This window comes from Mesocricetus auratus, unplaced genomic scaffold (assembly GCF_017639785.1).
Source record: "Mesocricetus auratus isolate SY011 unplaced genomic scaffold, BCM_Maur_2.0 Super-Scaffold_100006, whole genome shotgun sequence".
Taxonomy (NCBI): Eukaryota; Metazoa; Chordata; class Mammalia; order Rodentia; family Cricetidae; genus Mesocricetus; species Mesocricetus auratus.
Window position 1 is genome coordinate 84,750,115 of NW_024429190.1, and position 25,331 is coordinate 84,775,445.

General features: G+C 37.4%; 1 protein-coding gene across 4 annotated transcripts in view; it reads left to right on the plus strand.

The window, feature by feature from the left end:
- The window catches only part of Slc4a7 (solute carrier family 4 member 7), an 87,760-nt gene that overhangs the window by 2,258 nt on the left and 60,171 nt on the right, over positions 1-25,331 (plus strand). For all 4 annotated transcript variants that reach the window (XM_040747625.1, XM_040747621.1, XM_040747623.1 and 1 more), the window contains exon 2: positions 23,026-23,107. In XM_040747625.1, coding sequence (XP_040603559.1) covers positions 23,026-23,107 — 82 coding nt within the window. The remainder of the gene's footprint in view (positions 1-23,025; positions 23,108-25,331) is intronic.

Genomic DNA, 25,331 nt, shown 5'->3' on the forward strand with positions numbered 1-25,331 from the left:
TCATATTTTCTAGTGTAGGCTACTGTTTCTCTAGTTTTTAGCAAATAAGCTTTCTTTTGAGCATTTTGAGAATGTTCCATGAAAATGTTCTATGATTTCTTTCATTTTTAGGCTTTTTATTGTTTTTGTTTGTTTGTTTTTTGACACAGCTGTTGCTGCTCTGAGTAATAGCCCTGGCTGTCCTGGAACTCACTTTGTAGGCCAGGCTGGCTTCCAACTCACAGAGATCTCCTTTCTCTGCCTCCCTAGTGCTAGGATCAAAGAAGTGTGCTCTACCCACCTGGCTTTTTTTTTTTTTTTTTTTTTTTAAATGAAAGGTTTCCCTGTGTATTTGAGGCTGATCTTGAATTCATCATGTATTAAAGTGCAGCAACCTCCTGTCTCAGCCTCAGATCCTGGGATTATAGGTGTATTTCACCTCACCCAGCTTCTCTTCTTAGTGTTTCATGGATACTGGGTACTGGGAAAATAGACCAACAAGGTAGATGGAGTCCTGCCTTCAGTTTATTTTTGGCATATTGGGAGAACACAGTGGTAGTCTTTGCATTCCATTTGTGAATGCCAGTTAAAACATTTCATGATTCTGTTAGGAATAGTTCTTGAAACATAGATATTAGGCTAAATGGAATAAGACTCCAATAACATAGGTTTTGTGAGTCTGTAAATAGCCTCATTTTGGGGAACTGGGTTGCTATCAACAATTTTAGGTATATGGCACCCCAGGCATATTACCATAACTCCATTAACCTTTTTGACTTACTTTTGGTAATTTGAGGCTATCGTAGGTGAAAATTGAAAGCCATAGTACCCTGGCATTGGAGGAACCTAGTATAACATTTTAGTGGTGTATGGTGTGCTAGCCAATATATATACTTAAGCTTTGGTAGTTACTTGTCAACATCCTGTAATGGGTTGTTTTTCTTCCTCTTTCTCTCTTCTTTCTTACTCTGTCTTACCACAAATAAGATCTTAAAGCAGATAGGATTTGCAGCTACACAAAGGGCTGTTTATGTAATGGAGTTTATGGGTTGTTTATAAGGTTAATGCTATGGGTTGGTTATAGATCTACATATCTTTTTGGTGTGTGTGTGTGTGTGTGTGTGTGTGTGTGTGTGTGTAAGAGGAGAGAGAGAGAGAGAGAGAGAGAGAGAGAGAGAGAGAACAAAAGAACAAGAGCACTTGGAGGTCAGTTTCTGGTGTGGAAGTCAAGTTCCAATGCACCGTCTTCTGCCTCAGCTTCCATACAGCTGGGGTAATAAAGACATGCACTATTTTACCCTCCTGCAATTACCATTCTTTTGTGCTTTCAGTAATTTTCAGTTCTGAAGTAGTGTGTATCAGTAAGAAACTTACTTTAATTTTTACTAACAATAAAATATGTACTTAATTTACCAGACGGTATCACATATTTTGTTGAGATTCAAGGATCTGGAAAAGCTGTGCTTTTGATGATGCTAAACCACCAAGGGGCCTGTGATACAGGCTTTAGCAGTGCTGAGGGCTGGAAGACTAGAGAAGTGCTAGGATGGCCTATGACTCCTATGGCAAGATCGGATTAGGACATTTTGTGGGTTTGATATAGATTTGCATTTTCTCTAGAACTGATACTACTTGAATTTTAATGCATTTAGTGAAGCACCTTTTTAAAAAATATTTATTATGCATACACCTTTTTATCTGTGTACATGCTTGTACTCCAGGAAAAGGCATCAGATCTCATTATAAATGGTTGTGAGCCACCATGTGGTTGCTGGGAATTGAACGCAGGACCTCTGGAAAAACATGTAGTGGTCTTAACCTCTGAGCCATCTCTCCAACCCCCAAAGCACCTTTATTTTTTTTTTAAACCATCACAGTATAGAAATGAAGAATTACAGCACATTTTGACAAAATGCTTTAGTATTTTAAATACCCTATTCTTTCTTATGCAGAGAGTGTCATGTGGACTAATGCAATTTGCTTCCCATTCTGTTCATATCTCTGGAGATACTCCTCTGTCTGTGGATTCCAAGATTGTATTACTTGTTTTTCACTAGATTGCCCAGTTTGAGAAGCTGTTGATTGTATATCACTTCTGATGAAGAACTTAAGGCTGTATCTTTGAAAGTAGAGTCATAATCATAAGATGCACACTTGATTAGGAAGATGTGAAGGGGAAGGTGCTGGAAATCTTTTCTTTGCAACTTTCTATAACATAATTAATAACTTGGTGTGCTTGTGCTGTGTATACTAGTATATACACAATTTCCCTACCTAATAATATTTATTTTTAAAAAGTTCTCTTTGATACAAGTCTTGCTGTGTAGTCCAGGGCTTGGTACTCTCTCAGGCTGGCATTGAAAATTTTGTCCCCTTCCTGCCTCTGCCTTTAGAGTTGTGTCAGTACATTAACTTATTGCTATTTTTAGTTTTGGGAAAATGCTAAAGGCATGCAGAATCTCTTTTGTTTTAAAAATCATTGTATTTAGTAAGAAAATGAATCAGATTCATGTAGAATCTCTTTCTCTTGCGTCTTTCTGGTAGAACTGCAGATGCTTTTTTTCTAGGAAGCATAGGGTCTACAGGGTCTTACTCTGTAACCCCGTTTGACCTGTATGGACCAGGCTGTCCTTCAATTCACATGGGTCCTCTGCCTCCTGATTAAAGGCATGTGCCACCATGCCCAGTAGAAACAATTTTTATAGAATAATTTTACCCTTTGCCATGAAGATATTATTTTTATTTGGAAAATATCGTTCTAAACTTCAGCAGTTTTAAGTATTTGTATGGTTGGCTGGAGTTTGGGTAAAGAGGAGAACAGGGAAGTGAGGGGGAAGACAAGTGCCAGTAGACTAGAGGATATAAATTCCTGTGGATACCTTTAGGTAGGTGTGGTGTCCAGTGGGGTTGGGTTTCAGTAATCCTCACCATGCTTCATGCTTGAAACACCCCCTCCCCCCAGGACTTGCTGTGTATTCTTGGTCCATCTGGAGAACAGGCTTGCCTTGGACTTCCATTGATCTTACCCCTGCCTCCACAGTGCCGGCATTACCACACTTCTGCTTTGATGTACATTTAAAACTGGATTTCTTTTCTCCTTGGTGTTCGCATATCTCCATTTATATTGGAAGCAGAACTAGTTTTTCTAGCAGTGACTCCTATCAAATATGAAATTTAGTGCTTTCTAAAAACTCGTAGAAATTGGGTTCTTATGCAAGCTTGTATTGCACTTAGCTAGCTACCTGGGAGATTGAGGGGGTGCTTTAATCCAGGAGTCCAAGTTATCTCAGGTAGTAAAGCCTATAAAAAAATCTTGATTTTTAAATTCTATGAAATAAATTGTATAGGTCAAAGTTTTACTTTGTGAGAATGTAATTTACTTAAAATATGAAAAAATGAACCCCTGTATGATTAATGGTGCCTTACAGCACTATGTTTAAAATTGATTTAAAATAGAGGTGACTGGTGTGGCATTGGAGGATTCATGAATCATCCCCCCCCCAAAACTTGTTTCTATGTTTTTTTTCTGGGAAAGATAGAAATAGCTTACATTGACATCTCAAAGGATCCAGAAGACCACTAAAGAATATGTCCTAGAAATGAACTCAGTTTGAGTACATGTCTTTGAAAGTTCATAGGCCTATAGTTTGCTTAAACAGTTGTTAGAAACTTTTGCATCCACCTCATAACATCCACTTGCAATTTTTTTCTCATGTTGTGAGGTCTGTTGGAGATTCTGTCACAGAACTCTTTGTAGCCAAATAAGTTTGAGAAATGTCTCACATGTTTAAAAGCTCTTGAGATATACTGTAAGAAGTAAGTACATTAAACTTCAAAAGAGTGCAGCCACATTCATCGGTTTTTAGAAAACATGAGTACAAGATCACTAATGTATGGCATAGACCTTTAAAAAAAAAATCAGGTCCTGTGACACCAGCTATGTAAACCTGTATACGATAGACTTTTCTGTTTTAGTTACTGTACAGGAAAGACTGAAAGATGTGTCACTTTAAAAGTTGCTTTTTAAGCTAGGTGTAGTGGCTTAGTCTTGTAATCCTACCATCTGTGAAACTGAGGCAGGCCAATTGCTGTGATTTTGGGCTACATAGGAATATACCATCTTAAGAAAAAAACCCTCCTTGTATGGCACAGGTAGAGTGAATTCTGGGATATCACTATATGTCATCTGACAGTTGCTGAAGAGTGTGGGGGGGGTCTTTGAACTGTAGACTTGATGTGAGGCTTTTTCTTGACTAATGATTTTTGTGGTAGGGTTCAGATTGCTATAGGCAGTGCCACCCCTGGGCAGGTGGTCCTGGGTTGTATAAAAAGTAAGTTGAGCAAACCATGGAGAGCAAGCCAAGTGGCATCTCCATGGCCTTTGCTTCAGTTCTTGACTGCAGGGTTCTGCCCGTGTTTCTCTTGACTGTAAGCTAAAGTAAACTCTGTTCTCCCTAGCTGTTTTTGGTCATGGTCTTTATCACAAGAGAAAGCAAGGTAAGACAGTGATGTATAACTAAAACACCCTTCCTTTCTTTTTGGAGATGGCTTGCCTGACCTTAACCCTTAGATGGTCTTTTCTGACTTCTGAATGCTGTAATTACAGGTGTGCCGCTATGCTGAGCTGGTGTATACACTTCCTGAAACCCAGATTTTTCCCCTTGTGAAGTATTTAACTTTCTATTGAAATTCATAAATGTTTTAAAGTTATTCATAATATTTTAAGTTACTAAATATTTTGTTATTTAAATTGTGAATAAAATGTTCATGATATTCTTACATTCAAGGGCTTGGGATGTATGTTACTCAGTGGAGAAACACCTCAAGTGCTCAAGGGCCTGCAGTTAGTTCTCCAGCATCCTGAAAAATAAAGTCAACAAAAAATAATTAATCTGTGTTTGCTGAAATTATAGTGACACAGTTATGTTCTTGATTTTCCTACAGAGGGCACAATTTACCTTGAACTCCCCAGTAATCTGAATCATGTGTCTCTTATGTTTTATACAGACCATGTGTTGTAGCATCTATTACTTCCTAAAAAGGGAATTAGAACTCAGCCTATGGAAATGATTTTTATTTAACTAGGTTTTAAAACTTAACATTTAGGAAAAAGAAGATCACTTTTTTCCATCTCTTGAAGTTATTTTTCTTTGTATTAAAGTATTTGTATGTTTCTATTTGAATGTAAGCCTTAGTGTGTGTTCAGAGATTATACAACCCTTTAGATAAAATAACAAACCCACTAAAGTTTCTTTTTTGTTGTTTTGAGATAGTGACGTGTTTTGTAGCCTAGGCTGGCCTTGAACTTATATATAACCTCTTTGAGTGTTGGAATAATAGCAAGTGCCCAGACTATCCAGGAATTCAGTACTTCTGCCATCTTAATGTTAGAATCACAGTATTAACTTGAGAGGTAATTTGAACACCAGGAAAATAGAAATCAGTTTTCACCAGTTTTAGCTGTTTATATATAAATTTTTGGAAACTATGTATTTTACTTGTTTGCTACTTCTTGTGTGGTTTTTGTTTTCTAGAAAGCATGGGTTTTTCATGTACATGATTGCATAATAACTAATGACAAGAAGGATTTACAAGCTCATATTAGATTAGATTAGATGACGGCTGTTACGTTGTTCTGGAAGTGCTGAAGCTGTGCTATTTCTATTCTGTCTTTAGAGTTACTATACAGTAGCAACCTTTGATGTTGTTCTGCTTTTAGTTTTGTGATTTGGGGTTTGTGAACACTGTTTGTGACTGCAATTGACCCCTAACCTCCTAGTGCAGCGCTCAGTGGGGCCTTTTAGGAAGAATGAGTGCTCCTATGCACTCCCAGTTGTCAGGAGGGACCTGCCTTGGGTATTTTTACACATGTCCTACCTGCAGGGTAGTTTTCCTTGCATTTGGGAGACTTAGTCTCCCTTTTGCTAAGAATTTGGGATTCTTTCAGAATAAATTTGCATTCATTCAACTTTTTATTTTGTCTAGCAGTTTTTTTCAGAAATAGGAAATTTGAGAAATGATCATGGTCACAAATTCTTATAAACTTTTTCAAAATAAGACAAAATTCAAAGGCAGCACAATGCAGGCAACACATTCAGTTTCAGACAGTTTACCCACCAGCAGATGGCTCCCTGGAGCCAACAAACCCTTGTGCTGGATTCCAGGCATGGTTGCCATGCTGGTTGCCTGCATTCTAGACAATACATTTTTTTTTTTTTGACTAATCTGTTCTGTAGTCTTAACCATATGCAGAAGGATCCAGAGTAGAAACTTTGCTGAGAAAACAGGAAACTAGAGCCAGTGCAGACAGTGATTTCTGGTGAACCTGAGATAGAAACACATGTCAGATATGAGAAAGTTAGGGGTAGCTCTTCCTGAGGCCCTTTCCCAGTTGCCCTGTAGTGTTTGGTCATCATTTCTTGGATTCCATAAAGAACTTCATGTGCTTTCAGAAATCTGGAAAGTTTAAACAACGTTTTAATACAGAAACCAAGAAAAGCCTGCTTTGTAGCTTCACAGAATTTCTGTTTTCTTACTGGGATAAGAAATACCAATTATGAAATAGTAGTAATATAAGACTTCAGATTAAAGCATTGCCAAATTGCTATGCAGGTTACCTGGCTGGTCTTTACCAATTATAGCAAATGTTTGTTGCCTGCATTCAAAGCTACTCTTTGAAGCTTCTTCTGGATATTTATTTCAACAACTCATATTCAAATGAAAATTACTTCATAATACAACAGTCTTCATGCTGAACAGATTATAAACTAAACTTTCAGGTGCATTTATTAATTTGAGCAAATACTTCATTAGATATTTTATTTAACATTCTCCAAAGTGCAGAGATCCCAAGCATATTTCCTGTATTTTCCATATTCTCTAACAATTCATGTTTTTTTGTAGATAAAAATAAGTGCCTGCTGACTAGGTCTGGTGGCGTATACCTGTAACCCCAAACATTGGGAAGCTGAGGCACTGGCTGGGTCTGGTAGCATAGACCTGTAATCCCAGCTATTGGAAGGCCGAACGTCACATACGGGATCCAGAGTGAGTTCAAGGTCACTCTGGGCAACTTAATGATAACCCCATCTCATAACAAAAAGTAAAAAGGAGTCAGGGCTATGGCTCAGGAATAGTCTTTCCTAGCATGTGTGGGGTCCTAATGATAGTAACAAAATTAATCCTTAGAGGCAATGAGGTTAAAACAAAACAAAAAAACAACTTGGAGGTCACTGGACCAGAGATTTGGGTCTGGGTTATTTCAAGCCCCTCCTTATATTTGTTAACAATGGCAAATTTTATGAGAGTAAACAGACAAAGTTAAAGACTAGGAAAGGAAACAGAGCCAGGAAGACTGCCTGCTTGAGGCCAGTCTGAGCTACATAACTAATTAGTCCTTGTCTCAAAAGAATATATAAAGAATAAAATAGGAGAATGGTATAATAAAAGAAGAATTTATAAAATCTTTGGGAGATGTGAGTGTAGGTGAGGTTACTCATTTAGAAAAACAGTAGGAACTATAAAACATCTGCCTGTTTCTAAGAAGTAATGAATAGAATTCATTTTATTCAATGTCAAACTTTATTCCCCTTTTCACTCAATTATCTAACAACATATCAAGGAGCAGACATAAACAATATTCCAAGATCCAGTTGTTAGTTTAGTATGTTCAAGTTTAAGATGTTGAAGTCTCTAAAAACAAGTTGAGAATGGTTGAGGTATTGAACACACAACAGAGGGCTGAAAAGAGAGCTCAGGCACTCTGCTCCTCTAAGCATATTCATGGCAGCTTTCAGCCCCCTGTAACATCTGTTCTCGAGGACCTGACGCCTCTTCTGGCCTTCATGGGATCCAGGCTTGCATGTGGTGCATAGATATAACATGTAGGCAGAACTTACATACACACAAGTAAATAGCAAAGTAGACCACAGGCGATGTTGGAGAAGGTAAGTAGGGAGACTTTTGGCTTGGCTTCTTTCTGAGAGCTGTGGATGTTAAATGGGGGAGCAGTCAGTACTGTTTCCTCACTCAGCTCTAGAGACAATTATGTGGAAGCTGGAATCCAATGAGAAAGTTACCAAATTTTCCAGGCCATTGAAGAGACAGGCTTGAGCTATGATGATGAGAAAAAGTAAAAGGAGAAGCAAGCTGCCTTAAGATCCTCAGGCAACCGAATGCCCTGGATTTGGCACTTGGTTGAAATAATAGGAAAGCATTGGACAGTAGTCATGTTTCTAGTGAGCAGCCAAATGAGAGTGTCTTATTTACCCAGGTAAATACAGGAAAGAGTGTCATTTAAGCTGAGTTTAAGATGATTTTCTAGCCTCACAATAGTTAATCTTTCGTTGTTTTGAGACAGGATCTTCCCTGTGTAGTCCTGGCTGTCCTGGTACTTTTAGTTTTTTGAGACAGGGTTTCTCTGTATTGCTTTGGAGCCTGTCCTGGAACTCTCTCTGTAGACCAGGCTGGCCTTGAACTCACAGAGATCCTCTTGCTTTTGTCTCCTCAATCAGTGCTAGGATTAAAGGCATGTGCCACCAGTACCTGACTTGTCCTGGTACTTTTAATAACTTTTAATTAGCACTAGTTCTGCTTCAGCCTCCATCATGTTAGGATTACATAAATGCACTTCTGTCTTAGGATTCAATGTATCTTAAACAGAACTTAGCAGTTTGAGGTCTGCATGAGCTGCAAGACTCTTAAACCCAAAACAAAGAAAAGTGCAGAGACAAGAGCTAATGACATTACAGCATGTTTAGTAGGTCTGTGTGAATTACTGTAGAAGTGCTCTGGCTTTGACAGCCATTTTCATAAACTAAGGCCTGAACACTTGTTATATAAAATTTGGAAGCACATAAAAGTTTTTCAGTCCACTTTTATGTATTTACAAGTAGTTTATTAAAATAACTAGAGAAATACAGAATAGCATTTATGTGCATGTGTATTTCTGTGCTCTAGAAAACAAGTATGTTCAGTAAACTCTTAAGTTCAAGATGTGTTTAGGTCAGTTTTTGTGAAAGGATGAAGACTTTGCTTTACATTGGATTATATACCTCTTCATACTGTTGTTGCTGAAGAAGAAACACAGATTCAATTTTTTTCCTTCAGGTTCTTTAAAATGAATAGTACCGGCTGGTTGGTGGTGGTGCGCACCTTTGTGGCTAGTCTGGCTACCCAGCTTGTCTCCCTGGATCCCCTCTCACTTCCTCTCTCCACTACCGGAATTGCTATGTCTGCCTGGCTTTTATATGGCTCTGGGAATTTAAACTCAGGGCTTCCCACTTTTGCAAAAAGCACATTATTCACTAAGCTGTCTCCGTAACCTGTATTTTGTTATTGTTATTTTGTGGGTATATGTGTCTGAATATGAGGTATACTTATGTGTTTGTGCCTGTGTGTGTACGTGGAAGCCAGAGGAAGTTGAAATTGAGTGTACTTTTTCTTTCCCTGAACCTGGAGCTGTATATCATGGACACATTCCCTGCCACAGCTTCTAGGTTGGAAGCCAGCAAGCCCCAGTGATTGTACTTTCTTTACCTACCCTTATTAGTCTTGGAGCCCCATGGATCCACTGAACATCTGGCTTGTTAAGTGGTTGCTGGTATCAGAACTCTGGTCCTTAGGCTTGCTTGCCATGTGTTTTAACCAATGGACCATTAAGTTACCCCTCTAGTCCCTGTTGACCTTTATTTTATGTTTTATTTATTCTTTGACAGTTTCATACATATATGCAGTGTATCTTAATACTAACTCCCCTCCAACTTTCTCTGGACCTTCCTAACACATCTTCCTTTTACCGTCATGTCCTCCTCCTCCTCTTCCTCCTCTTCCTCCTCTTCCTCCTCCTCCTCTTCCTTTTGTTTTTTCTTTTCATAACCATTAAGTCTACTTAGTGCTGCATGTATGTACAAGTGTGGGGCTTTCCACTTGGACATGGGAAACTTTCCAGAAGAAAAATGACTCTCCCTCTCTTGTTCCTCAGCTAGGGATTGAATCTCATGAACCCTTTTCATCCATGCTGGAATGCTAATTGGCTTGCTGTTGTGCAGGTCTAGTTTGACATTTTAAACTTGTGTGTGTGTGTGTGTGTGTGTTGGGGGATTTGTGTCTCAGGAGATGAGAAGAGGGCATCATCTCTTGGAACTATAGTTACAGGTTGTAAGCCACTCAATATGAGTGCTGGGATTTGAACTTTGGTCCTCTGGAAGAGCTACAAGTGCTCTTTAACTCCTGAGCCATCTGTATCCCCTAGTTTAAGTTTTTAAAATTATATTTAAATGAGTTGGAGTTTGTCTTTACCAAGTTACCTTTTAATTTCTTATGTAAAATTTTCTACCTAAGTGTAGCTCAATATGATAGCTACATCTTTATGATTAAATATTGTTGTATGACTTTTCTTGGGGTGATATGAACAAGTGTCCACTTAAGGTAGAAAATGGATGACAGACCAAAGATGTTATTCTACCAAGTCTAGCTTAGTGAACTAGTGAATTTATTGAGGTTACTTTCAGGGCTGTAGGTGATGTATCACTCACGGCAGCTGAATCACTGAGAAAGGACAAAATTTATACCCCAAAACCTCCCTCTTCAATTTTTAGGCAGTTTAGCCAACCCAGCAATCTGGATTAACTTTGAGGATGGGCCTGGTGATTCTTGTTACTTTGAACTGCTTGATGAGACCTATAGGTTTTGTTTATTTCCTGAGTCTGTAAGTTTCTTTCAATTCTGAGAAAACAACTATTAGACAAATACTATAAGTACTATAACTAAATTGACGTTTCTCAATGCAAATGCAAGTTAAATTTATATTGTTTTTGTCTTTGACATTTAAGTATGAAATAGTATTATTGTTGTATTTGCAGTGCTGAGGCTTGAATCCAGGGCCTCCTAAATGTTAGTCAGGACCCTGAACTATTACTTTTAAGAAAAAAGAACCAGATATGGTGTATGGTGGTATACTTACTTGTACATATGTCAAAATATAGTTATAAACAAAATTCTTGAAATGCTGTGGGAATTTGATACAACTTTAAAAATTGCCTTGGGGATTTGTCTTTATCCTATATACAACATAAGAAGAAAATTTCCTATTTCTAATCAAAGCCATGAGGTGGTCTTATGGTGAGGCCTGAATTTTGGTGGTGGTAAAAACTGAAATGGTTACCTAAATTAAGCCATGTGAAGGAAGCAGTGTGGAGGATGTGGTTTGGCCTTGTGCTCATTGAAGTGTGTTGTAAATGAAGCAAGTCTTCATTTGGTTTACATGGATTTTTTTCTCTAACCATTTCCTTCTAATTTATCTGTAGAAATCAAATTAGGACCAAAATCCATGTTTATTATATTTATGTTTACCTACTACCATGTTATTATTTTTGCTTTTCATGGTAATACTTTTAATATTATTAGCTGTTACTGAATTACTGGTAGATTTAAAGTATTGAAAAATAATTGAGCATTTTTGTGGTTGAATAATTTCTTTTCTTAAATTCCCCAAGAGATGTATGAGTAAATAGCATTATATAGGACATGTAGTTTATCTTTGAGGATAGGTGATGTGTTGGAACACTGTGGTTTTGACATTGACTAGTCCTTGATTTGAATAGTGACCAAGTACATGGTAACCTAAAGAACTCTTGGGAAATGATAATGTTTGAATAGTCCATCAAAGAATGAGTAGTTTCTGGAGGTAGGACATGGTTTCTTAAATAGATGGATGTATGGATCAATGAGTTTACTTGGGGCTGAGAACTGAACATAGGGCCTTTATGCATGCTGATCATCTCTTTTGTTGTTTTCTCATGGAGTAATTATTTTCACTTGAACAGCTGACAGTGTGGCATATGATAGATATTTCCTTAAACATAAATGAAGAGAACCTTTTACATTAAGTAAGACAATTGATAATATTTTTTTGTTTTGTTTTGTATTGTGTATTGTTTTTTGTTTTTTGTTTTTGTTTTTTACGAGACAGGGTTTCTCTGTATTGTTTTGGAGGCTGGCGGTCCAGCCCGACCTGGAACTCTCAGCGATCTGCCTGCCTCTGCCTCCCGAGTGCTGGGATTAAAGGCGTGCGCCACCACTGCCCGGTTGTTTTGTATTGTTTTTAACCAGCAATAATAATTTGGACTTTCAGGCAAAAGGGATTTTAAATTTGTGTCTACTGGCCTGACACTTGATATTTCTCAGTACTTGGTGTTAACCACACATGGTGATATCTTTATTGACAAACTTGTTTTTATGTTTCTTACCATCACATGAAACATGAGATTTAGAAAGACACTAATAATCAGTGTTACCAATTCAAATTGCAAAAACCAGAAAGTAGGGACTTGGGACGTTGAGTAAGGAAGATTTCTGTGCTTCTAACATTCTAGTCTATAGAATACTTTGTCTCAAAAACTGAAAATTGGTTGGGGAGATTGTTCAGTGGGTAATATGCATGCTGTGCAAACATGAGTTTGTGTCCCCAGCATCCACATAAAAACAAAGCTGGTGTGTACCTGTGATTTGTGCTAGTGTCCAGAGATGGGCAGATCTTTGGCAGGTCACTGTCCAGTCTATACAAAGTGGCAAAATCCTTTTAACGAGGGACTTTGTTTCCCCACCACTTACAGACACATATACCAAAACAAAAAAACAAGAATACATAATACACAAGCGGGTTTTGATAACTGTATGTAGAATATTCATATGAAATTGTTTCAGATTTTACAGTGCTACTAACTTTTCAGAAATGACGAGTTGTCTTAGTAATAAAAAGGAGTTTCCACTATTATTCAAAAAGTATTTGTTCTGTATTATGGCATACCATTATCATTCCCAGTGTTTGGGAGGCTGAGGCAGGAGGATTAGAAGTTTGAGGCCAGTCTGGACTACATAGGGAGAACTAGTTTCAATCAAAAACACAGTTATCCTCACTGAAATTTGGATTGTTTTTGATATACTTATTTTCATTAAGGTGTTGCATAAATTGCCATCTAATTTTCTTAATTGTTTTTTAAATACATTCCTTAGTTTTTGAGTTCTAACTGTACTGTGGTAAAAGCACATATAACTCTTAGTAACAAAAGCCCCCTGAAGTCTCCAGTAACAAGAATATGGAAGGTCCAGATTCTGGGGCTGTGCTGCTTTTTTTTTTCCTTCCCTTTAAGTTGTTAGAGATTATAATATGTCTATCATTTCTACTAGTAATACAATTGGAGGTAATTTGGTGTAAATTTAGTGGTCTGCAGACGCTTCTCTCTGAATAAAAGCATTTGAATTTTGCTGAAATTAAGTGACCAGCGTACAGATATATACACCAAACAAAAAAAAGACAAGACTTACATACACAAGTACAGTAAGGTACACACGTACACTTAAATATCCACACACAGGATACTAAGAATATGCTCTTTGTTCTAATGTTGTAGAGAGACTTCCTTTAAATTGGTTGCTACATTCTTTCAGTTCATTTTCCTTTTCTTCCTTTTCCCTTCCCTACACTTTGTTTTAAAGATAAAGTTTCTTGGTCTCCTCCCCAACTAGCCATAAACTTACTCTGTAAGACGCTGGCCTTGAATTCTTGATCTTCTTGCCATTATCTCCCAAGAGCAGGGATTGCAGAAACACCTGGTTTCTTTCAGTATTTCTAAAAGTGTTTGTTACAGTCCAGATCTGTTTAGTGCCCTGACCCTTTCTAAGTTGTAGTTATCAGCTTGGAAGATTAGGTAATATACAAGACAGTGATTGGCTGTGCCATAAAAGCAACTTAGGGGAGTTCATCTCTATAAAGCACAGTGACCTAAATCAGATGCGCCCTCACTGTCCCTGGACTCCTCTGGGGATTTACTGCACTGTCAAAAACAAGACCTATCCTGTCAGTATTACTATGGAAAGGTTTCGGCTGGCAAGGAAGTTACATGTAGGTATTGCATGTTAGGTATTAATTAGATTTGTGTTTTATTTACAGATAAACTTTAATCTTTCTAAGCTTAATAGTTATCTTGGAGAAATGGGGGGCTCAGTCAACAGTGGCTTAGAATATTATCATCCCCTCTGTCCTTGGCTGTGGAACTTGTCTGCTGAAGAGTAATTAATGCCTGTTAAAGTTAGATTGGCAGCATCTTCCCACTCTACAAAGATCTTTTCAAGGAAGAACATATGGGAGGCTTGGAGGGAGGAAAGGGAAGAGGGATGATGTAATTATACTATAATCTCAAAAAATGAAAGACATAATTAAAAACAGTTATGTGGCCAAGGTAGTTGGAAAGAAATCACATCATATTAAGCATGGAAGCTAAGACGTTTGGTAACTAAAATTACATGTTCAATAATCAGAATCTATGAGAGATTTTACTCTTGGGTTATGATAGAAAATGCATTTCTAATGGGGCTCTCTTATGTCTCTTTTAATACTGGATTTTAAAAACTTTGGTGTCAAAAGCTTTTATACTAGGTTTATGGTACATTTTAAGTAATTTTGACATGTTATTCTTCATGCTGTGCCTTGTAATATAAGTCCCATATTTTGATAATTTGAACAAGAAAGGTATATGTGGTAAATGTTGTTTTTTCAGGCAAGGGAAATGTTTAAGAGAAACTGATTTTTTTTTTTTGACTAGGGTTCTTATCTATGAATGGAATTTTGACTTTGTGTTGATTCTGGGTTCTTAAAAATATGAATTGATCTATTACATTTTAAAGTATCATGTTTAGAAGGGATCTTTTAAAAGATTTACTATTATTATTTATTGTAGGTGTATGTGTCTACATATGTGTGTGTAGCTGTGAGTACAGGTAACTTCATCAGATTCCCTGGAGCTAAGAGTTGCGAAGTGGTTGTTAGTCCCCCATATGGTCCTCTGGGAGAGCAGCAAGTGCTCTTAACTGCTAAACTGCCTCTCTAGTCCCCAGAAGGGATTTGAAAAAAAAAAACATGATGTGCTTTGGTATTTTGCCTGCATGTATGTTGCGTGAAGCTGTTGGATCCCCTGGAACTTACCTTAGACACAGTTGTGAACTGTCATATAGGTTCTGGGAATTGAACCCAGGTCCTCTGGAAGAACAGCCAGTAATCTTAACCCTGAGCTGTATCTCCAGCCTCCCCTCTGCTGGGAATCTCTAAGTTTATTTATTTATTTATTTATTTATTTATTTATTTATTTATTTATTTATTTTGGTTTTTATGAGACAGGGTTTCTCTGTATTGTTTCGGAGGCTATCGGTCCAGCCCGGCCTCGAACTCACAGAGATCCACCTGCCTCTGCCTCCCGAGTGCTGGGATTAAAGGTGTGCGCCACCACCGCCCGGCTTAAGTTTTTTTAATTTTTATAAAATTTTAATAGTGACTTATACCTGGAGACAAATTGAACATTTGACACATTAAAGAAAGGACTTCTCAGGGCCCAGATACTGCTTGGTGTTGGGAACTTAGTGGAGGACAAACCTAATGTGGTTACTGCCTTTTGCAATTTATTCTTCAGCCTACAATATAATTAAGTGATTCTATGAATTTGTTATTAAGTAGGAAATGCTGTGTGTATGACAAGTGACCTTGATCTGTAGTTTAGTGAATCAAGAATTCACATAAGTGGCATTCAGGAGCCTTGGCTTTTCATTGTAGTTCTTTTACTGCGGTATGATTGAACAAACCACTTAAACTTTGTGAATTTCTTTCATCTTTTAGATTAAAAGAAAATGAAAATTGAGTTGGAGTCTACAAAAGATACCTTATGTCTGATTAGGTTTCAAGATCTACCATAGATGCATTTATTTATATTCAGAGGTTTCTTTCAAAAACAATGAAGATGACTCATTCTTCTTATTATGTGATTATTAGTCAATTATATTTATATATATACGTATATACTTTATTCATGTACAGCTTTGTGCCAAACATATATGAACACACCTCTCTTACCATCTTAAAATCAGATTTGATGATTGTTTGTAATACACATGAAGTCCTCTTTAGAAACAACAACAACAAAAGACAGAAAATTGAATTGGAAAAGTAAAGCATATTCCATGTAGATGCCTGTATGGTCTCATTCTTCAGGGTTTTAAAAGATAATTCCTTTGCATCCAGGTTTTCATTCCTGGAGAGTCATGTTAACTAAACCAATAAATTGGAGAACTGAGTTATCAGTTTTCACTCACTGACACTTGCCCTTGTTTTTGGTCTAATACTTAAATCATGCCCTGGGTATTTGCTAAGTGAATGAGCTTCAATTCCAAATCCTTAAAGAAATAAGGTTTATTGTCCCTCCCTCCCTCCCTCCCTCCCTCCCTCCCTCCCTCCCTCCCTCCCTCCCTCCCTCCCTCCTTTCTTTTTTTTTCCAACTTCAAAGCTAACTTTAATTTTCAATTGAGTTGGGACAGCAGAAAAACCATCCGTCTAACATGTCTGTAGAGAACAGCAGAAACAAACATTTTGAAAGATTTATCAAGTTTTATCCTGTTGTAAGTGTGCTATACCAGTAGGCCAGTTGACTCCTTTTCCTGTATGATTCTCCCTTTTCAGATGCTTCATTTGTCCAACTGGATGCTTTTATTCTTCTGGAAAGACAAAAACAAAACCTTGCCCAAACCCTAACTTTTGTGAGTCTCCCTTTTTGGCAGGTTATGTCTGATCAAATGGAAGACATTTGTTAGTCTTATGAGTTAATTCAGATGGAATGGCCATGCAGTTTGGTGAACTGTTGACTCTCCTAATGAAGAGGTCTTTCTGTTCTAATCTAATCTTTATCAATCTTGATGGTATCCATGGCTTTTCTTCTCCTGTGGAAATAAAAGCAAAACCTCTTCCCCAACATAATGCATAACCTGTTTCCATTCTGAGGTCAACACATCTTTAAAGTCTAGGCTGACTTAATTCTGTCCTTCTGGCCTTATACACTTGACCCACCTTGCACTGTGTTTTACCTGAGATAAAATTCCACACCCAAGAAGTTGAACATTTACCTCCTGAAGAGACCAATCTGGATGCCAGGATTTTAATGAAATTTTTTTACACCCATACCTTTGTCAACCAAGCCTTCAATACAACGTATTTGTTCATATTTTTAGCTTTGATCTTTGGCAATTTATAGAAGTTTGCCAAAATACTTGTTTTATGGTCTCTCTTTAAATTTTTGTTTTGTCTATCGATAAGCTGTCATTCAGAACAGTATGGTTTTTTTTAACAACGGGTATTAGGTCCTTTTATTGCTGTGTGGAGGTGTTTCCCCCATACTGACAGGGAATGATTGAACCAAATTTGACATTCCTCCCTCCTTCTCTTTTTCCTCCTTCCCACACCCCCTCCCCATGTTTGTGAGACATGACCACATACTATAGCCAAATCTGAGTTGGAACTCTAGCAGTCCAGTTATCTCAGCCTCCCAATTTGAGGGATTGTAGTTTAGGGCCATCACACCTGGTTTGTGGACCTTGAAAACCATTCACCCAATCTCTGTAGACCTTCTCACACCCCACTCTGGTTTTCAATAATAAAGAGGTAGTTATACAAGTTTTTGTTGTTGTTGTTGTTGTGTGTGTGTGTGTGTGTGTGTGTGTGTGTGTGTGTGTGTGTGTGTGTGTGTTGTGAGTGTGTTGTGTGATACAAGATCTCACTCTATATATACCTGGCTGACTAGAGGACCAGGCTGGCCTCAAATTTTGTGGCAGTTCTCCGACTTCTGACTGATGGAATTACAGATATATACTACTCTGTTTCTCTCTGTATCCCAGGCTGTTCTGGAATATACTATGTAGCCCAGGGTGGAACTTGTGATTATGGTTGGTCTTGGCTGCTCATGCTAGAATTAGACATGGACCATTATGCTACATCAGTAGTTTTTGTTTTTAAGGTTAAAGTTTTTATCTCTGTTAATTTGTACATATTTGACTCCTAAGGTATTCCTGTGTCTTGGCAAATCTGTATTTGTTAAATCTTGGAGCAAGTATATCTTCTTGTAAAAATAGTGAAATATTTAGAGTTTAAAATTTCACACAGAATCCCAGTGAGTGTTTTGAACTGGCTTGTGACAGTAATCATGTGTCCCATGCCCAAACTCTCATTGTTGCTGAGGGCTTTTCCTTGCCAGTGTTTGTCTTATTCTTACTCCAGTTTCCCTGTCCTCATAATTTCTATTTTTTTTACATTTCCTTTTATTTCTCTTAGAGACTTTTTGTTCAAATTTGGATCATGTTTAGTTAAAATTCAGACTTTAATTTTACTCCAGCATAATGTCATAAGAAAATTCAGATACATAGGTGAATAAGTCAGGTGTTGTGGAATCTTAGGTTGTTTTCAGCCTTTTTCTGTTACAAGTACTATTATAGTAAATGACCTTGTGTACTTGTTACTTCATGTACAGAACATGTAATCTCCTTCTGGAATAATTAATATTATATTTATGATGTACTACAGTGATATTTATGAATTTAAAAAATTGACACCAGAGCTGAATTAAGATGAGATTGAGCCTGACTTGAATAGATATAATTTGGATGCCTTTATTCTTTTGTGTTTTTGGTTTTCCTTGTGACATGGCGTTATTTATTTAGGTGGATGTTGCAAGTTGTGTTATGTCGGTGTTAGTTACTGTTGTCTTACTACTGTGTTCTTACAGGTAAAAATGTTGAAAGGGAATTTTCCATGTGAAAATTAAAATAATTGATATTAAAGTACTAGTATTTAAAAATGTTATACAAGAGATGAAATGCTGCTAGAACTGCTGAGTTCTGCTCATTAGTGAGTGTGTCCTCAGTGAGCAATTTCATGTTGTACATTGCAAACATTTAATATGCACATGGATTTTCATGTCAACCTTTAAAAAGAACATACATTTTGCATGGAGTATTAGTATCACATCTAAAAGCCATGCATTTAGGAGAAATTTTTATTCCCTTCAAATACCTAGTGCCTTTGTTCTGGGGTTTCAGTCTGTGGTCACATGTGCCTTGTGTACTTTTGCTGTATTTCCTCCCATACAGCCAGGTGGCCAGTTGATACAGCCTACACAGTGGCAGTTATAGCAGATGCTGTCTTTACTACTCGTGTTTCACAGATGAAAAACTAGGAAAGAGAAATACATTTGTTTCCTTCCCTCCTTTGGTCTGTTAGTGCTGTAAGTTTTTGTTTGTTGGTTTGTTTGTTTTTTTAAAGACAAGGCTCAGGCAGGCCTTGAACTCTCTATGCAGCTTTAGATGACCCTTGAACTTCTGATTCTCCTGCCTCTACCTTCCAAATGCTGGGACTGCATCTAGTGTGTACAGTACTGGGAACTGAACCCTGTACTCTGTTCATACTAGCTAATCACACTGCCACCTGAGCCACATACCTAGCCCTGTATTTGTAATACTTTTATATTTAAGATTTTAACTTTAAGCCAGTTTTGGTGGCTTATACCTTTAATTCTAGCACTTGGGACGTTGAGGATTATCATTAATTCAAAGCTAGTTTGGGTTACAAAGTTAAACAGCTCCCTACCCCTTAAACTTTAGGGCTGGAGCATTTGTTTAACATGTAAGATCCTAGGTTCAGTCCTCAGAACTGTCAAAAACTTAATAATAATTAATTTTATTTTGTTATGCTAGTTACATTTGAGAACTGTAATAGCAACTAGATGATATTTGAACTTAGTTTTCCTTCAGACACATTTTTCTGAGCAATTAATAGTTTGGTGCAGATTCCATCAAACTTCTCCCTTTGCTTATTACTAAATAGAAATAAACACACATGGAGACAAACTTTTGGCAACAAAACTGGTTTAATTGATTTTAGTGTGTATGTGATTTTATTTATAATTGTAAATTGCTTTTTCACTAGATAATATATCCTTGATCTTTTCTAGCTATGTATTTAGATCTACTTTCAGGCTTGTTTGTTTGCTTTGTAGCCCAGGGTAGTCTTGAACTCAGTTTGTACCCTAAAGTCCTTCCAAGAGTCTCCTGTTTTTGTCTCCCAAGTGTTGGTTGGTATTAGAGGTCTTTGCTACCCCAAAACCTGGTTCCAGGTTTTAGGTTTTACATCTCCTCCCCACGTGTATGTCAAACCCAGAGCCTGTGCATTTTAGGTAAGCATCCCCCTACAGAGCTATAATCCCAGTCTATGAGTTGTTTCCCCCAAACTGTTTATTGCATTTCTTAGTTTAAGAAATATAAATGGCCTGTTTTGTTTCTTTTTTTTTTTTTCTTTATAAGTAGAAATTCTAGGCCTGGTGTGGTACAGGAGGCAGAGGAAGTCAGGTCTTTTTGAAGTCAAGATCAGCCTAGTCTATATAGAGAGTTCCAGGCCAACCCAGCTTAAACAGTGAGACTTTGTCTAAGACAAAGAACCTACTACATTAAGAACAGAATGGAATTGTAGAGTGTGGTCTCCCAGGAATAGGCTGAGAGATCAGTAAGGGGTGTCCACCCTCATTATCTAAGGAGTCTATGTTTTGCAAGGTGGAAGTATTTTTCTTTGACAGATATTTAAAATGGTTGAGTAGGTAGAGTATGTGTATTTTAACTCAGTGTAGTAGTAAAGTAAGTTTTGTATAAATATAAAGTAAATGGTAGATACTGGACTAAGGGTATTTTTAATGGAAGCTGATTAGCTTCGTTAGTACATCTGAACATGTAAGTAGAGCTGTGTTGTTTGTTTGAAGCCAAGAGTTTGTTGTATTGTTTTTTATTCTGGCAGTTGTACAGGCTAAATGAAAGCTTGGATGGGAGCAGTTAATCCCTTTAGTGTGGACAGTATGTTTTCTCTTAGGACACAACCTTGGCCTCTTGCATTTAGAAGAGAGCTTGTTAGTTGCAGGATTGGTGCATATATGAACTCACAAAGACTGGCAGCTTGCACAGGGCCTTCATGGGTCTAAGCCAGATGGAGCCCCAGCACTGAGAGAGGGGAGTTGACACAAGCCCTATACCTGACCCAGTATCTCCAATTCATAACCTCTCACAGAGGAAAAATAAATTTGCTTCAGTGGAGTATTACTGGGTATACAAACCACTATTAAGGACAGGCCCCATGCCCAGCAGTCGATGACTAGCACAAAACAAACTCAATGGCATTTTGGAAGATCTTTGTCTCCTAATGCTTAATCCTGCTTTGTTTCCGTGGTGTTCTCCATCCCTTCTGGCTCTTACACACTTTCTGCTTCTTTCTGCAGTGCTTCCTGAGCCCTGAGAGGAGGGATTTGATGGAGACTTCCTTTTTAGGACTGAGTGTTCTGACACTCACACTCACACACTCCAGCTGTGGGTCTCTATTTGTTCCCATCTGCTGCAAGAACAATGATGGCTGAACAAGGCACTGATATGAGTGTAGCAGAATATCATTAGGAGCCATTTTATTGGCTACATTCCTTTAGCAGAACAGTGGTCTTTGGATTTCCCCTAGAATCCTGTCCTCTGAGGTTCTTGGCTACCCAAGCCGTGTCACACATGAATTCCATCTTATGTAGGGTCTTAAATCCTATCAGATATTACTTGATTACTCCTACAATTACACCAGTGCATCTTGCAGGCAGTTCACCGTTGTTAGTGGAAGGGTTTGTAGCTGGGTTGGTGTTTCCCATTCTCCTCTGGTAGCATGCAGAGTACCTTCCAGTATCATGAACACTAATAGCAGGGATGAAGACTCTGTAGTAAGGCACCAGCTCAACTTCTCCCTGTTCAATAAGGTGTGCAAGTGCTGTATTCAACAATGGGGCCTTACCATCAGTTTGTGGGGAACAACCAAATGCCTTGGCAATAGGCTGGGTTGTGTGAGGGTGTCTTTGGGTCCTCTTTGGCCAAAAACCCAGTTATATTTTACCCTTTCCTGAAACTGGAAATTTCATTTAGTGACAAGAGATGTTTTATTGGTTTTTGTAGTTTCTCACTCTTGAGCTGTTTTGGGGCCTGGTTCTGTTTCTGACTTTGGCCCTATTACTAAGGAAGTCTGGAGAACTTATACTAATCAGACGAACTGGTCTGTTTTTCTCAGTTCCTGTTGAAGAGTAGAGCCCTAACAAGTCATTTAACTTCTTGTAATTAACTAGAATACTACCCATTCAGAGATTGAGTTTTTCTTTGGGTGGTTAGCTTTAGAAAGTTAAGTCTGGATAGCAGAAAGTCTGTATTTTCTTGGAATGCTATGCCTAGTGCTGATTTTTGTGGATTAGATAGTGAGTTGGACTAGCAAGAAATTTATTTGAAAATTCAAGCAGACCAACCCTGTTCCTGAGTTTAAATAGTGAGACTTTAGGGAGATCTAATAAATAGCTTGTTAATTTATTGTGGGTATATGGAAAAGCCTACAAGCTTCTTTTAACATGGTACAAACTATTTTGTAATAAAAATGCTTGCAGAATATATTTTTGTAGAGCTGGGGATGGGAGCAATGTGAAACTTAAACTTGATTTCCCTAGAGGTTACAACTCTGACTTTTCCTTTGTAGGGAAATTAAATGTTCTAACTTACTATATTTCACTATATCACTTACAAGTAATAATGGTACTATGCTTTGAGTTCACCATTTTTGTTTTTAAATATTTATTTATTTATTTGTATACCGTGTTCTGCCTGCATGTATGCTTGCATATCAGAGTAGGGCACCAGATCTCATTACTGGTAGTTGTGAGCCACCATGTGGTTGTTGGGAATTGATCTCCGGACCTTTGGAAGAGGAGCTAGTGCTCTTAACCACTGAGCCATCTCTCCAGCCCTATCATCTCTTATTTTTGACAGTTTTGTTTTTATCTATAATGCATGGAAATAGTTGTTTTCCTTTATGATTTTGGAGCAAATGTCAAAACAAGCATTCCATTCTGACACTTTAAGACTTATCTTTGGTCTAGGGTGTATTTTATTGAGGATAAATTTAGTATTTTTTTTCAAATGGTTTATAGCACTTTTCTGATTTCATTCTTACCATGAGAATTATAATTGTGAATTTAAAAAGCTCCTATAAACACTTTTGAAAAGATACAGTTGCTCTCAAACCTTTACTTTGTGAGAAGGTATCTGCTTTTGGTTCTTTCAAATAATATAGAAGAGGTCTTCATGTGCATTGGTTGATAGTAAAGGAGAATTCCTTGTTTCTAGGGTCCTGATGAAGAAGCCATTGTAGATCTTGGCAAAACTAGCTCAACCGTGAACACCAAGTTTGAGAAAGAAGAACTAGAAAGTAAGTTCATTTAAAATAATTTGTTATACTTTGCAGAGAAATGACCAACTGATGCCTGTCAGTGTTAAGTTTTACTTACTTCTTCTGGAAATGTTGTTTGGTTAGTGTTTGTTTATAAGACTACTGAATACTTTTCTAGTGTAGTACAATGAATAATAATGTGGAAGATATTCTTCTCTGTGGTCAAACTATCTCCTAATTATTTGTTCTTTGTTGAATTGTTGACATAGATTTCAGAAAGTCTTTCCCACTTCATTGATAGTTGCTATAACTTGGAAAAACTATAGGTAATGATTACAAAATGTATTCCTTTCCCACACTTTTGATAGACTGCCTGGAGTACCAGATTTCAAGTCCCACAGTGTCACTAGTTATCATCAGTTGCTCGTTTCATTGGTGCTGTAGTAACCACCACTTAGATGGGAAAAAATCCTGTTAAATAGTTTTCTTTATTTTGTTTTGGAAATAGTTTTGGAGTTATAGAATGTCAGTATACATAGTATAGAACACTTCTGTGAGCACCTTACAGAGGTTCATCTAATGTTAAGAATATTAATTGTGAAATCATACTATTTGTGAAAATACAGAAGTTAACAATAGATAACTAGATAATGGTTTACTTATAGCTTCCTAAGCTACAGCTTATATTTGGAGTTCACTAGTTATTCTCCTAATGGCCTTTCTGTTCCAAGAACCCAATTGACACAGTGTAAAATTTGTAGCGCCTTTAGTTATGTCTGCCTAGTCTCCTATAATCTATATGGGTTTCTCATTGTGACCTAGTTTTCATCACAGTGACAGTAGAGGGGGACTGAGTAGGTTTGTATTTTGTACAGTGGTCCTCTGTTGGCAGTAAGTATCCCTTCTCTGTGCAATTATGTCTGTGGGTATGATACCATGTGCTATTGGTGAATTACTGTGGAACGTTTGGCTAAACTGGTGTTCATGGCAACGTTTTCATAGACACTTTAGGGACGTATGTTAAAATTTGCCAGTGCTATATCAGACTCTTAATCTGTTGTTGTTAAGAAAGAGATGGAATCCCCTGTGTTTTATTCTAATTTTTCTGCCTCTATCTCCTGAGTGCTAGACTTATGTCTGCATGAGCTAACATGCCTGACAAAAAATGACTTAAAAGTCTATTAAGAATACCATATGTAATGTATTATAACATGATACTAAAGACAAAAACAGAAGAAACAGTAAGACTGTCTTCAGATCCTTGAGATTTAGTATATTGTTACTTCTTGTAGCCTTTCTGCTATGAACTCATATAATTTATTTTTATCTTGGTATGTTGGTGCTAGTTGGACCCATGGGATTGTAGTCTTAGAACACAGTGATTGGAGTTGACTCTTTAGTTACAGTTTTATTAAAATACAATTGTAAAGTCAATGAGTTTACTTAGAGTTTTTACTTTAATGAGATATAATTTACAGTACAGTAAACCACTCAAACGTATTTAAAGTTCAGTGTTTACATGCTATTGCCATATAACCATCAAAGTTTTAGTTCTAAAACATACCTGCCATTCCTGAAGAAACCATGAATAATTAAGTTTTAAACCTGTAACTTCCAGTATAATTTTTCTAATAATTGAGTTTTAATTTCTGTAGAGATGTATGAAGTTCTTAGTATGCTAGGTAAAGTGCTTAGGTACTAGGAATTATTTTCATAGATAAGTTTGGTGTGTTTCCATAATTCTGGTCACTTTTACCTTAAAAGTTGCCCAGTTACTTAATGTGCCTCTCTCTTTTAGGCAAGGCCTTGCTGTGTAGCTCATTCTGCCCAGGGACTCATCATATAGCCTAGGTCTGATGGTCAGTCTTCATTGTCCACTTGACTAGAGTTAGAATCACATAGGATCCACAACTGTGAGCATGTCTGTGAGGGTATTTCTAGAGTGTTTTAACTGAAGAGGGAAACCTACCTCTAATGTAAGTGATACTGTCCCATGGCCTGGGATCCCAGACTGAAAGAAAGGGGAAAAGGAAGAAAGACAGCAGGGTGGCGAGGAAAAAGGAGAATGCTGGCAGAGGTTTGAATCCCGTCTTTGCTTCCTGATCTGTCACGATCTGAGTAAGAGCCGGATGTGTCTGCTGTCATGCCTTACTGGGTCTGATGGACTTATATATTCCCTCAAACTAAGATGAAAGCAGTTCTCCGTTTTTAAAGCTGCTGGTCATGTATTTGATCTCAGCTCTAAAAAAGTAACATGAGAGAA